Source organism: Egretta garzetta, unplaced genomic scaffold (genome assembly GCF_000687185.1).
Source record: "Egretta garzetta isolate BGI_Z169 unplaced genomic scaffold, ASM68718v1 scaffold256, whole genome shotgun sequence".
NCBI lineage: Eukaryota > Metazoa > Chordata > Aves > Pelecaniformes > Ardeidae > Egretta > Egretta garzetta.
Genome location: NW_009260073.1, coordinates 865,029 through 878,873, shown reverse-complemented (window position 1 = coordinate 878,873; position 13,845 = coordinate 865,029). Strand labels below are relative to the sequence as shown.

The window sequence follows — 13,845 nt, the reverse complement described above, 5'->3', positions numbered from 1 at the left end:
AGTCCTTCTGACTATCTCCTTGAGGAGCTGGAAGTTTGCTTTTCTAAAATTCAGGGTCCTGACTGTACTCTTTGTTATTCCCATTTCCCTCAGGAGCGTGAGCTCTACCAGCGCATGATCACTGTAGCCCAGGCTGCCTCCGATCCTGACATCTCTGATGAGCTCGCTTGCATTGGTGACCACCAGGTCCAGTATTGCATTCCCTCAGGTAGGGGTGTCTATTATCTGGCTTAAGAAGTTGTCCTCAATGCATTCAAGAAACCTGCTGGCTTGCCTACAGCTTGCCGTGTTGGTTTTCCAGCAGATGTCGGGGTGGTTGAAGTCCCCCAGTAGAACTAGAGCCTGCGAGCGCGAAGCCTCCCGGAGTTGGAGGAAGAACGCTTCGTCAGTCGGCTCCTCTTGATCTGGCAGCCTGTAGTAGATACCAACCACCAGGTTCTCTTTGTTGCCATTCTCTCTGATTCTTACCCATAAGCTTTCGACCTGCTCGTGGCTATTCTTCAGGGTCAGCTCTTCGCACTGTAATGATTTCTTGATGCAAAGGGCAACGCCTCCACCCCTCCTTCCTCGCCTGTCCCTTCTGAACAGCCTGTAGCCATCAATAGCTACATTCCAGTCGTGTGATTCATCCCACCAAGTTTCCTTAATGGCAATCAGGTCTCTAACTCTACATGTGTTCATCAGAAATGTGAGTTTCAAAAAGAATTTCAAAGTTTCCGTGGTTTGGTATCTTTTTTTGCTATCTATGGTACCCATGTGTCGCTGTATCACTCCTTACATGGCATCACTACCTACTGTAAAGTGTTTTATCCACTAAGAGAGGAACATGGGCAATAAACATCTATTTAGAAAATGAAAAATAAGTGACTCTGAATTCAGTGCCTGTTGGAAGTATTTTGAATGATACACATAACAGTTCATTTCTTTTATTCATTGATTGTTCATCCAAATAATCTGAATGAATATGTTCTAATAAAACTAAATTTAACACCTATAAATATTCAGAAGGAAAGTGCTTTTCCTTTGGGACACATATTAATTCATTTGTTCTACCTAACAAGTATCAGCATCCAGACAAATTCCATGATGACAAATTGATATTATCCACGCATGGTGTAAAGTTTGTAATTTGTGACTGAATATAGTTTTTTGTAGATATGGGGCATCAATTTCCCAGTAGTGATCCTTCTATAAGAAGTTGAAGAATTCTGAAAGTTAGTACTTTCTGAAGTTCTGTAGGTTTTAAAGCTTAAAGAAATTTTTAATAAAAAATTGCAAGGTACAGGAAGCCTGAAGGAGTTTTTTTAGGCTGGATGACATGAAGTAGGCTGCAGACCATGACTTCAAAGTTATATATACAAGGTACGGAGTAATTTTTTTAAATCTTTGAGGTTTGCTTTTTATACTTTCAATTTTTTAAACATTTTGAGTCATACAACCATATCTGAGTACAAAAAGGTTGATAGCTATACCCTTTGATGATAAATCATTATAGTTTGGGGATATTTTCATTTAATCTGTTAATCAAATACAGACTACAAAAGTCTCGATTTCCCATGTCTTTTAAATAAATGAGAAAACATTAAGAGTAAGCATGTAATCAAGTGCACAACCTCAATACATAGATATAGGTATATTTTCCTAGATGTAACAGACTGATTTCTATAAAGAAAGTTACAAGTAAAAAGGGCAACAAGGTTAATGAGAAAATAGTTCTATAGAATCTTAGAATCATTTAGGTTGGAAAAGACCTTGAGGGATCATCAAGTCCAACCGTTAACCTAATGCTGCCAAGTCCACCACTAAACCATGTCCCTGAGCACCTTGTCTACCCATCTTTTCAATATCTCCAGGGATGCGGACTCAACCACCTCCCTGGGCAACCTGTTCCAATGCTTGACTACCCTTTCGGTGAAGAAATTTTTCCTAATATCTAATTTAAACCTCCTCTGGTGCAACTTGAGTCCATTTCTTCTAGTCCTATCACTTGTTAGTTGGGAGAAGAGACCCACACCCACCTCACTACCACCTCCTTCCAGGGAGTTGTAGAGATTGATAAGGTCTCCTCTCAGCCTCCCTTCTCCAGGTTAAACCCAGTCCCCTCAGCTGCTCCTCATAAGACTTGTACTCTAGAAAGTTCACCAACTTTGTTCCTCTTCTTTGGACACACAAAATATTTAAATTTCTAAATATTTAGAAGTATTTAGAAAGCCCCTTCTTGAAGGGAGAAGGCCATTTACTGAACGCATAGAATCACAGAACCATAGTATTGTTTAGGTTGGAAAAGGCCTTTAACATCATCAAGTCCAACCATTAACACCTTCCAGTCTACAGAACTTACCCCAGTGACTACAGACTGAAGGAGTCACAGGACTAGGGTATCAACACTAAGACTTTTAGGACCTCAATTCAAATTTTATCAACAAGTAATGCAGAATAAAATCACAAAATGAGCACTGTTTTGGTGAAGTGGGTGTTTATTTCCTGCTTACTAATTATCCATAGACAGACTGACTGGCTCATTATTAACTCAACTGTGTGGAAAAATGTGAGCTGGAATTTCTCTGCTGTGGATAAACTCCTTTGACTATTCAAAGTCAAACTGTTACACGCTTTGCTCTATCAACAAAATTGTACAGGCTATGTTCTGCCTAAACATGCTAACCTTTGAAAAGTGAAAATGGAATAGGCAAGGAATGCCTATAGATATTTACAGAAAATTAATTATAATTGTTTATTGAGCCAGACGCCACCCTTTGCAGCTGTGATGGGTAGGGCCATACTGCACAGGTAGTCCTTTGATCTCTGCTGCAGTCTGTTTCCTTAAAAAACCACTGAACTGAAGAAATAAGAAACCTCCATCCCCACAGTAGAGACCAATAAAAACTGATACTCTAAAAGGATGTGTTAAACTTTTTTTTTTTTTTTAATTCAAACAATACTTAGTACCAATAACTAAATCTCTTCTAAGGGATTGATAAACTGTCTGATAATAGAAACTTACAGAAAGGACCCTAGTTAACTTAAATTACTGAATTTTACAGCCAGTACTAACTATGAAAAAATCTAGCGTCTAGCAATAATAACCTGGTATCCTTCTCAGGAATTTTACAGTTACAGTGGTTATATTCTGCATGCTGAAAATAGCAAAATAATATGATATAATTAGACTGAAAGGCAAGAATGCTAAGTGCTTTATCACACCACCTGAACTGAGTGGCATGCCAAGCACTAACATATCCTAAAGACATATTTATGAAAGAATTATTTCACTGTTATATAAAACAGAGCAATTAAAAATCCTGTTCAAGTGATCTCACTTACGCACACTTATCTACTTCATGCCTGCCACTATATTGTGCCAGTAATCAGCAGCGGCAATCATATTTTTCTGTTTCCGTTTAGATGCAGAAGTATTTTCAGCCTGTATGATGAGACTGTTTGAAATACAACCTTTTTCTCGCCTGACAACCACGTCACCCAAAGAGAGTGGAGTTTTTCCACCCTCTCAAGAAAAAGCAGCATTGTTTGTCCTTGAAAGCATATGGACACAAAAGGCTTCATTAACGAAGAGTCAGAGAATACCAGGCACCTGCTAGACCACAGCAGTGATGGGGAACTAAAGCACAATAATCTTATGCTTTTTGCAGTCACCAAAATGCTTAATCCTAGATAGCCTGTTTCTCCCCACTATCCCACCAGTTGCCACAGTTCACTCACCTGCGGCAGGTAAGCTAAGACATCAGGAGACAAGAACACAAATGGAAAAAAAAAAACAGCTGAAATGGATTATTTGAGTACTGAATCTCTTCCTGAACAGTGGCTACGAGACCAAAGGGTACTTTGTCTTCTTCAAAATCAGGTTATAAATACAGCCCCTGAGCGAGAGTTTGAATTTTCTTTATGTAGCTTCAAATTCTCAGTTCCCTGTTTTGTGAATCCCATGAACTCCAGTCATGGAACATTCTCTTAACTATATTTGTAAACATACATCCATCACATCAAAAAAATAAATAGCTTTCTACTTGATGTAACCTAACAGCAAAGGTGTGACCCAGACTGAGCTATCAGGCTGACCCAAGCAACTCTGCGCAATATACAATTGATGATAAACATTGCAAGGGTATGGAAAAGCCACTGTTAGAGATCAATATGAAAGTCAGTGGTGACTGCACTGTAGTGCAGTTTAGCTTCAGTTAGCTTTAAGCTACCAAAATCATATTCTGTTCAACATCTAATTACATTAGCAGAGAGCTCAGCCCAAAGCCTCACACCAAAGAATTTATTCTGTTCCTTGAGCGATGCTGTGAACCTCACAGCTACAAACCCTGCATCATTGAGGGCTACAAAAACGATACAAGGGCTGGAACACCTCTCTTATGAGGACAGGCTGAGAGAGTTGGGCTTGTTCAGCCTGGAGAAGAGAAGGCTGCGGGGAGACCTGATTATGGCCTTTCAGTACCTAAAGGGGGCCTATAGGAAAGAGGGGGAAAATCTTTTTAGTAGGGCCAGCTGTGACAGGACAAGGGGTAACGGATTTAAAATAAACCAGAGTAGGTTTAGACTAGATATAAGGAAGTAATTCTTTACAATGAGGGCTGTGAAACACTGGAACAGGTTGCCCAGAGAGGTAGTAGAGGCCCCATCCCTGGAAACATTCAAGGCCAGGTTGGATGGGGCTGTGAGCAACCTGATCTAGTTAGTGGTGTCCCTGCTCACTGCAGGGGGGTTGGACTAGATGACCTCTAGGGGTCCCTTCCAGCCCAAAACATTCTATAATTCTGTGATTCTATGATCGCAGTCAGGGCAAAGAACAGCAAAGACTGCAAAAGAAATAAACCTTATTCACGGACGAAGGCACTGAAGGTGTTAAGTTTACTAGAGCAATGAAGAGGTATATCAATCTTGCAGCATCATCTCAGCATCTTCAGTTTGAGAGGCGGGAAAAAATATTAATTCACCCTGAAATTCCTCCTATTCTTTCTGGTGCATAAGAGACAAATATTGACTTAACAGTGCTGATAAATGAATGAGTAGTTCAATTGAGGTCTGTGAAATGGCACTTTCCAAAGTAAATTCCAACTTGCGTTGCAGTCAGAAGCAAAATAGCTGTCAGAAAGACTTAACTCTCAAGCAGCAGTGTTTGGTAGGAGGATATGTTAAGTTTTATATTCTTATCAAAACTCAGTAATTCCAAACAGATTTACACTTTAGGAATGAAAACTGATAGATCAAGAATGTTTATCACAAGTAAATAAAAACCATAAAAGAGGAGTAATTCACTTTCATTAACACTTCAGGCTGTCCTTCTCTTGAGAACTACTTTAGGAAGAACAGTTATTTGTCCACTCTACCCCAGTGCTACTGAAATTGGCTCTTGCTATTCAAGCAAGAAGGAAGCATCCTCTCAGATCAGGCAGTATAATCAACCATCTTATGAAAGAAATATATTTGATTAGTTTTAGTTTAGACTGGCAGGTCTTGAAGAGCAGGTGAGAGATTGCTTGTTTTTCTTTACTATATAGTATGCTAAATAAAGGAATTAGAAAGTATAATTTATAACCCGAAACGATCAAGTACTTGGTGGACAGCTCTGAAACAGCATTTCCAGGGTTTCTCTCTCAACTTCTTTTTCCTGTTCCCCACTGTACCTCAGCCCCAAACACAGGGCAGTCTTTCAGCAACAGGTTGCTGACATGTTCCTCTCCTAAACCAGAGACTTCATGAATGCTTACTGCTTACTTCCACTTTAAGAAAATTGTTAATACATATTCAAATTATAAAAAAAAACTTCTGAATTCCAAGCCAGTATTGACCAAGCAATTATGTCATTTTATCAGCACAAGAAATGTATCTTAACTTATATATTTCTATAACCCATTTTATTATTATTATGGGTTTTTTTAAAGAGAGTATAGAAACAGGAACTTCAGGAAAGGGTTTACCTCTTGTATATATTTATACAATTAAAAAACCCCCATGGTTACAGGTACCATAATAATAAAGCTTAATAAAAACCCCTTGGGCTCTGTCACCAAATAATATTATGTTAGTTTGCTGGCCACTTCATTGTAAGGAGAAAGTTTAACATAGTATGGTTTTGTTAAAGCTGTGGAGTCTGTCTGAAAATAATCTGTACTTCAAGTGGAACGAGAAATATTTCACATCCTCTGCTGTAGAATGAGATGCAAAAGCATTTTAAAAGAATAATATATATACACAAAGAAAGAATTTGCTGGAGAGAAGGAGCAAAAACTCAACCAAAAATCCCAAACCAAACCAACAAAATAAAACAGGCATCAAAGCGGAACTTGGACAGGATTATACTCATAACTCTTAAATGGGTCATTCTGGAGTACATTGCCTATAAAGGACACAAAAATCTATTGGTATCATATTATTCAAGTGTTAGCTGAACTTGAATGACATATAGTAAGCAGGCCTCCAGCAAAGTCAAAGCACTATAAATTGCTAGATATAGAAACACGGTATTAGACATTGATTTCCAATGCACTATGTGACTTTGCCAATTTTCTCATGTGAAGCCTCCCTGTAAAAGATCGAGAACCACAAATGGTAGACTGGCAGATTTCCTACCGATACACACAGGCGCACACACACACACTGCACTTGTCACCTGCTTTTCGAGCCAAAACCAGACGGGAAACTGTGGCATGAGACAAACACGTGTCCAAGATAATGAGCTTTGCTGAGAGAGTGTGCATTTCTGTTAAACCAGAGCCAGCGCATGTTGCAATGCCAAATGCTGAGCAATGTTTGGATCAAAGCTTGCTCAGAACTTAGGCAGGTTTCATCTGAAATCTGCCATCTCTGGTCTAAGAGGGAAAATTACCCTAGTACAGAGACCACCTGCAAGAGGGATGCGCAGATGAGGGGCTCTTTAACGCATCTCTCAGGTGTCTCAAGCTTACTCATCTCAAAGTACCCCAGAGTCACCACCACCTGCCTTTAAACGACTTCTGAAAATCAGCAACTCTACCTGTGCAGTTTTCAGTACCAAAATACATAGTGGTAAAGATTATTCTGTCAGAGCAGTTATGCAAGTATTTCTTCTTAGAAGGTTAAGAAAAAGTCCAACTGAACAGCAGCAAAAGCTACAGAAGGAGCCCAAGAGGCTAACCCTAAAGTCTTCTTACGCTTTATTTCACTGAAGTCTTAATATGTTTTCTTTTATTTTATAAGAAGATTTATGAGCACCCTTGAAGAAACAATATCATTTTCAGATACGTTCTATCTTTATCTGCTGAAACCAGAAGACAAATCAATTTTAGAATCCTAATTACAAGAGGAGAGATACAAGTCTAGACACTCAATCAAAACCAAAAAAGCAATAGGGGCAGATGGTCTGAAATAAGCATTCTTTCATGCAGTGCAAAATCTCTTAATCCTTAACATGAAAAAAAAAAAAAATCAGGCAGTTTCTAAAAGTATTTGGCCTAAAGAGTCATATTTTTAATGTGATAACTACTTCTAATGTTTTTCTTTATACAGTGTTCAGTGTAGGCTGTAACGCATTTTCAAGTATTTCCATATTAAAGTGGAAGAATATTTTACTTAAAACATTTCTGCAGGATGAGGATTGGCAATACTTCATTGTATTAAAAAAAATCCACCTCCAATAGCCTTTGTTAGAATTACACTCCCTTTTGGTAAGAGTTCCTACATAATTTCTTTTCAACCTCTTCCATTTGGTGATGTTATATTAAAATCTCAAAATATTTCATGAAGACAAGGCAAGATACATCCTTGAAAATTCAGGATTTTCCCAGGGAAATCTACACATGAGCTGATGGAGGCAAAAGACAAAACAGGGCAGCAGTTTTCTGTATCCAGATGTAAGCTTGAGAGATCCTTAACACAATGGAATACAACTGTGTAATAATATTTTTTAAAAGCTATTTGCTGCTCAAAAATCATGGCCTAAAGATTTTCAAGCTTTTCAAACCCTACAGTTGGGGTCTGTATTTCCATAAACTTCCAAGAAAGTTTTAGGTGAATTCAAGTTCTTATCAGAGTCTGAACTGAATGATAGCAAAATCCTCATAAATAAACTCCAATTTTCAAGTCCTGTTATACTAGCCAAATAGAATAATAATTAACAACTGCTTCCTCTGCTATAACTGCTCTATAAAGTCCATACAATCTCTTAAAACAAATGGCTGCGGTGTGCTAATTAGGATTCAGTTAGGTAGATGACCATTTCAGATGATCAGAGGGTTTAAGTGCCTCAAAAACTGCATTGATCCTATGACCTTAGTTATAGGTCTTTGCAGAACTGAATCTAGCATGTTTAGAAAAGACTGATTCAACTCCTACCACCATCGATTGGTAGGCTTAGGTGGAAATGAATGCCTGGCAGAGATGTTTAATTTGTTGATGTTATTTCCTTAAACATATGTACATGAAATAAAAAATTCTTTCTAATTGCTATGAAAACCTCAGCTCTTCAGCAGATAGGAGGTTTCATTATTGGGCTCAGAAGCTGACTTCTTTGACCTTATTTTGTAGGGAACGATCCAGATGGTCTAACCTTGCTGTTGGCAGCATTAGAGATGAAGCTGATCTTAATTCCAGTTAAAGCCTTGCTTGCTCTTTGATCACACTAAACAAGGTTGAATTTATTTTACCTGAAGGTGTACCCTGTAAAACTCAAAAGAGAAAGTGCTACAAAGAAGCAATAGAAGCATTCATAATTTAAGTGACAGCATGTTTTATACAAAGGACCGTCAAGTAATATGACAAGGCTATGAAGTAAATTGAATAGAATTTAAGGAATCTAATGCAGTTGGTAGAGCTAAATGAGAAGGATTAAAATCCTAGGTAAAAGAAAGGGCAATGGAAATGGAAGTAGTTAGAGACAGATGTAAAATCACTTCAGTGATTGCCTAGCATGTTTCTAGTATTTTACAAATAAAAAATAATTGTCAATTAGGAGAATATACTTATTAACAGCATAATGAAAAAGAAAATTGAAAGCTAGAAGTTCAAAGAACCAAAATACTTAGAAAAGAAGATGGGGAAGCCTGAAAACAGTATTTCAGTTATAAATTGAGGTTCTTTTAGTGGTTGATGATCCCGTATTGATGAAAACACGCAGCGGGTCTTAGACAGCTCACGTGGTCTTGTGTAAGTGTCAGCAAAGACATGTTGTATGAAGATACCATGCAAGTGAAAATGGATTAGCTTAAATTCTGACTTCTCCACTAATTTCTTTGGGGTTTTGTGCAATACTATGCAACATTGTCTCCTGTGTTTTATTTGCTTTGTTAATGGTAAAGAAATCGAGTTCTTTTTCCTCTCTCCAATGCACGCACATGCACACAGCAGTCTTATAAAACATTGCAACAGCAGAAGAAATATCAAAATGCTGCAAAATTATTTATCTAAATATAAAGCTTTATGCACTAATTACCAGCAAGCTCAGAAGAGATGAAACTAGAGTAGGGAAAATGAGAAGAGCCACTGAAATGAATGAAGCCGTAAGACATCCCAGGGATGGTTTCTATCTGTACCCATGTCGCTGAGATGTTCACATTTGCCTGGCAGTATCTCATTAAGATGAATGGGCCACTTCACAAATCTTTGGAGAGTTTCTGAAAGGGCACAGAGACATGAAAGAGAGAAATGATAGCATTTGCCTTCTGCACCATTTAATGGGTATTTACTGGCATGGGGATCAGGTGCTTTACATTTTAAAAAATGACAGAGAGAACCACTCAAGTTCTTTGAGATTTTTCACTTTTCTTGCCCAAACTTTCACAAGGCACTATTGAGGAGTTTTTTGTTTCTTCTGCTTCTTCTAATTAACTAGTTTAATGCTTCAAATTCTAGGCAATAACCACTGAGGAACTATATGAAGTTTTTATTAATATTGGTAACTCTCAGATATACCTTCATGACAGGTAAGTGCTAACCTAAATACCTTCACTATGTATAGAATTATTTGCAAGTCTGTTAAAGCAGCTTTCAGGTACAGCTTTAGGTACAGACATGCCTAATATACCTTCTCCAGCAGATCTGAAAGTTGTTAGTTTGTCTTCAGAGTTCGCACTGACTTAAATGCAAGCAATCCTTAAAGCAGCAGGATAAACCTGCTATTAGGCTAGCTTAATGGAAATTTCAGACTGCTGATTAAAAAAGAAATGGTGGTAGGTAGAAAGAAATGGTGTAGGTGAGGTTCTGGTACAGCTCTAATTAGGTCAATGTAATTTCCCAGGGAGCTGTAAGGTCTTAGAAAATTTCAAGTCACTCTCCTGTTCAAAACAAGCACAGATGGTACACTCCACCCCCCACACGGTGGGATCTAACCATTCTCCTTCCCCTCCAAACCAAACTGTCCCTGGATGAAGGTGAAGATTTCCTTGCTGCCTGGGACAACTGAATTTTTTGATGGAAGAAAAGGACATCTCACAAAACCAGAGTCGCTACTGCATCTTCTCCTAATTCTGTACAGATTCCTCCTCTGTCTTCCTACAAGGAATTATAAAACTAAGTCATGGTGCTATGCCTTCACTGCTAGTTTGAGGAGAGAAAGGATTTTAGCATTACCTGTCATCTCCTCCAACACCTGTAAAGGAGAAGAAATTGATTGACCTCACAGCTTATTTGATGGTTAGATATACAAGCGATGGAACAAAACTCCTCCTGATAGAGACAGATAATGTAAAAAGATAATGTAACCTTGCAGCAACATGTTGCAGTTTGGGAGGTTCAGGTTGCACATTGTGAAAAACTTTTGCACCAGGAGGACAGTGCAACACTGGCACTTTGTTCAGAGCAGCTGTGAAACACCTTCCTTTGTAGTTTTCAAGACTCGGCTAGACAATTAGGCTGACCTTATATGAGGTTGGTGACAGTCCTGCTTCAGGCAGCAGGTTGGGCTAGATGACCTTGGGAGTTTCCTTCCAAGCAATACTTCTAACATTCTGTGAGCATTACACATTTAGAGAGGCAGAATTGGATGGCTTAAGGCAACAACTGTTGTAGAATCAAAGAATCAGAAAATGGTTTGGGTTGGAAGGGATCTTAAAGATCATCTAGTCCAACCCTCTTGCCATGGGCAGGGACACCTTCCAATAGACCAGGTTGCTTAAGGCCCCATCCAACCCGGCCTTGAACACTTCCAGGGATGGGGCATCCACAACTTCACTGGGCAACCTGTTCCAGTGCCTCACCACCCTCATAGCGAAGAGGTCAGACAGTACAGAGGCATTTGAATGTGCACCTTACCCATGGGACCTTTGGGATTATGGATTTATTTCTAACTAGGTCCTTCAATTATGTCCTGATATTCATCAAACTGTCAAAATGGACTATTAAATTTGTTAGCATAACAAAGCTTTAGCTTTAAAGAATCTGTAGCTCCTTTAGTGAGTTTGAGAACATGAGATCTGCATTCCTTTCTCATGTTTTTAAAACCATTTTCAATGCCAGAGTGTGTTTACAAAGCAAAAGGTAACACACAATTTTTTTCCTGAATTGGAATTTCTCATACCCATCTTTTAACAATTACTAGATATAGTACAGCAGTGAAAGCCTCAGCATCCCCGACATCCCCATCTTATGGAACCTTTAAGTTTTATCACTATGTTAAATTTGCATAAAGACAATTATTTATATAGCTATTTAAATAATAGGTTCATTGAACAGCCTAGCTGAAATTTGTCTATACTACTGAACTTACATGGTTTTCAGCATTTTCAGTCTCTTCCTCTGGAGGATCAAGTTTCAGCATTTTCGGTCTCCTGGTCTGGAGGATCAAGCCTTTAGCACCACAAGATTTTGTGGTACACATTGCAAACATAAGAATAAGGGAAATGCAGAAGACTTACGTATTATATTTTACAATTATTTTGGCAAGTACTTAAAAGATTCAGAGCCCTCTTGAAGCATTTTCAGTTAAGTAGTAGTCATTTCTAAATATCCTGAAGCATGTCTAATATGTTGTGAGGTTACAAGCTTCACAGGATTCCATTCCAAAAAAACCCAATAATCCAGCAGATCATTTCTCTTATGTTAATATTTTTCTTCACTAATTTATATTTTGCTTTGGAAATCTAGATTATATTATTTTTGAAAATAAGTGATGTTTAAAAACTATTTTGAAGTTGATTCTTTCTAGTAAGCAAATTTTATACTGATTTTTAGTGAAAGATTGTTTATGCAAGCATTTTTCCAGTGAAATCTATTCAAAAGATCACTTGCTTTTGCACACTTTTCCAGGCTGCTATGAAAAAAATGCTATCTCCAAATATGACAAGCCTATGTTCCAACAGTTTTATGAATGCAAATTCACCCTAACTGGACATAAATTCCAACACAATGTTTTAAGAAATACTTTAAAAGTAGGTTTTACATAGAACTTTTTCAGGAAGTGGGATTTTCTATTTTTTATCAATTATTTTATCAATTTTCTATTAAAAATACATATTACATGAAGATTGCTCAATAGATGTATTCATTTTTTAATCACTGCTTCTAATGTTTCAGTCTTTTCTGTGTAAGAACTGAAATGAAAAAATAAAAATATGCACTTTCAGCTAGTTGGGTTTAAGTTAACTTTGCATGATTAACTGTTCGAACAGAGAAATTAGCACACTTGTAAGCAACTGAATAAACATTCAGTCTTCATGAAACAGAGCCATATATCTAGAGGCATTAATTCTGTAATTAACATAAGGGACAATAACAATGTAGAATAGCTGAAGGACACTATTTACTAGAAGAGTGATTTTAATAACTCACAGATAAAGGAAGTAAAGTTGGGATTATCTCTTCTTCCTGTCTTTTAAAAATTCTAGTGAAAAGAACAGCTCATGTAGAGCCATTTAACTTTTCTTTTCCTATGTTGATGTCAGCTTTGCAGTTATACTTGGCATAACAGCTTTGATTAAACATTTTATATAATTGTAAGCTTCCTGAGGGGACTCAGAATGGAACTATCAGGTGCTTGGGTTACATTCCAGATGGCAAGAGATTTGCTCAGCTTCACACTCCTCTTCCCACTGATGATACTAAACCACAGTGGAATTAATTTGCAAGTAATTCCGGGAACCATCAGGTTGAATTTCAAAGAATTAAAAAAATCAGCAACTCTGCTTTTAAAACAAAGGAGATGATTTGTAGTTGTTTTTTAAACAATTCCCAGGCTTTCCCTCGAGTGATTTTTAAGCCCGCGTCTGCAAGCATTACACTCTAAAAGCACTGCTGTTGCATTAAGTTTACAAGTGAACTGAAATGGCCTTCTAAGGTTAATCCTTTCCCACTCCCGATTTATCATGTAGCTAATGGATACTAGAGTCAACATCTAGAAGCAGATAGGTATGGTAAAGATAGGTGTGGTAAAGTAATGGCCACTATCTAGATAACCTTTCTTTACCACAGAAAGTTAGCTTCTGCAAGAGAAGGGAAGCTAGGAGGGATCTAATCTCATGTGCAGAAATAGCAATGCCAAGGTACACCTTAAGGACGTTTGGGAACAAACCTGGGGACACTGCTGCTCTGTATTCCAGAGAGCTTCAGATGTGGAGGGCTCGGAGGACAATCACAACTATCATTCTCAGAAATCCCTAATGAGCCTGTTGTGCTGTTTGCCACTTCCCCGTTTCTAGTGGGTTGTTGATTGGTCATACTGGTTTCTGACTTGCAATTAAAACATTTTAACGTGTGTTTATACATGCATAATAGTAGAGCTGGAATGGCTTCTGGAGCTTTCCTGTCCCATGAAAATGGGTGTCTAGAAAGGGACTTGAGCAGAGTTGAGGTATTTCCACACAAATCTTTGTCCCAAATATTCTCTCTGGTGACTGAAGATTCCTAAATTTG

At 38.0% G+C, this 13,845-nt stretch overlaps 1 protein-coding gene across 1 annotated transcript in view; it reads right to left on the bottom strand.

Annotated features, from left to right (window-relative positions):
* Positions 1 to 11,755, bottom strand: part of KCTD8 (potassium channel tetramerization domain containing 8) — a 44,142-nt gene extending 32,387 nt beyond the window's left edge. The window contains exons 1-2 of the mRNA XM_009641288.2: positions 11,705 to 11,755; positions 10,570 to 10,588 (exon numbers count right to left, since the gene is read on the bottom strand). Of these exons, the coding sequence (XP_009639583.1) occupies positions 10,570 to 10,588; positions 11,705 to 11,755 (70 nt within the window). The remainder of the gene's footprint in view (positions 1 to 10,569; positions 10,589 to 11,704) is intronic.
* Positions 11,756 to 13,845: the final 2,090 nt, after the last annotated feature.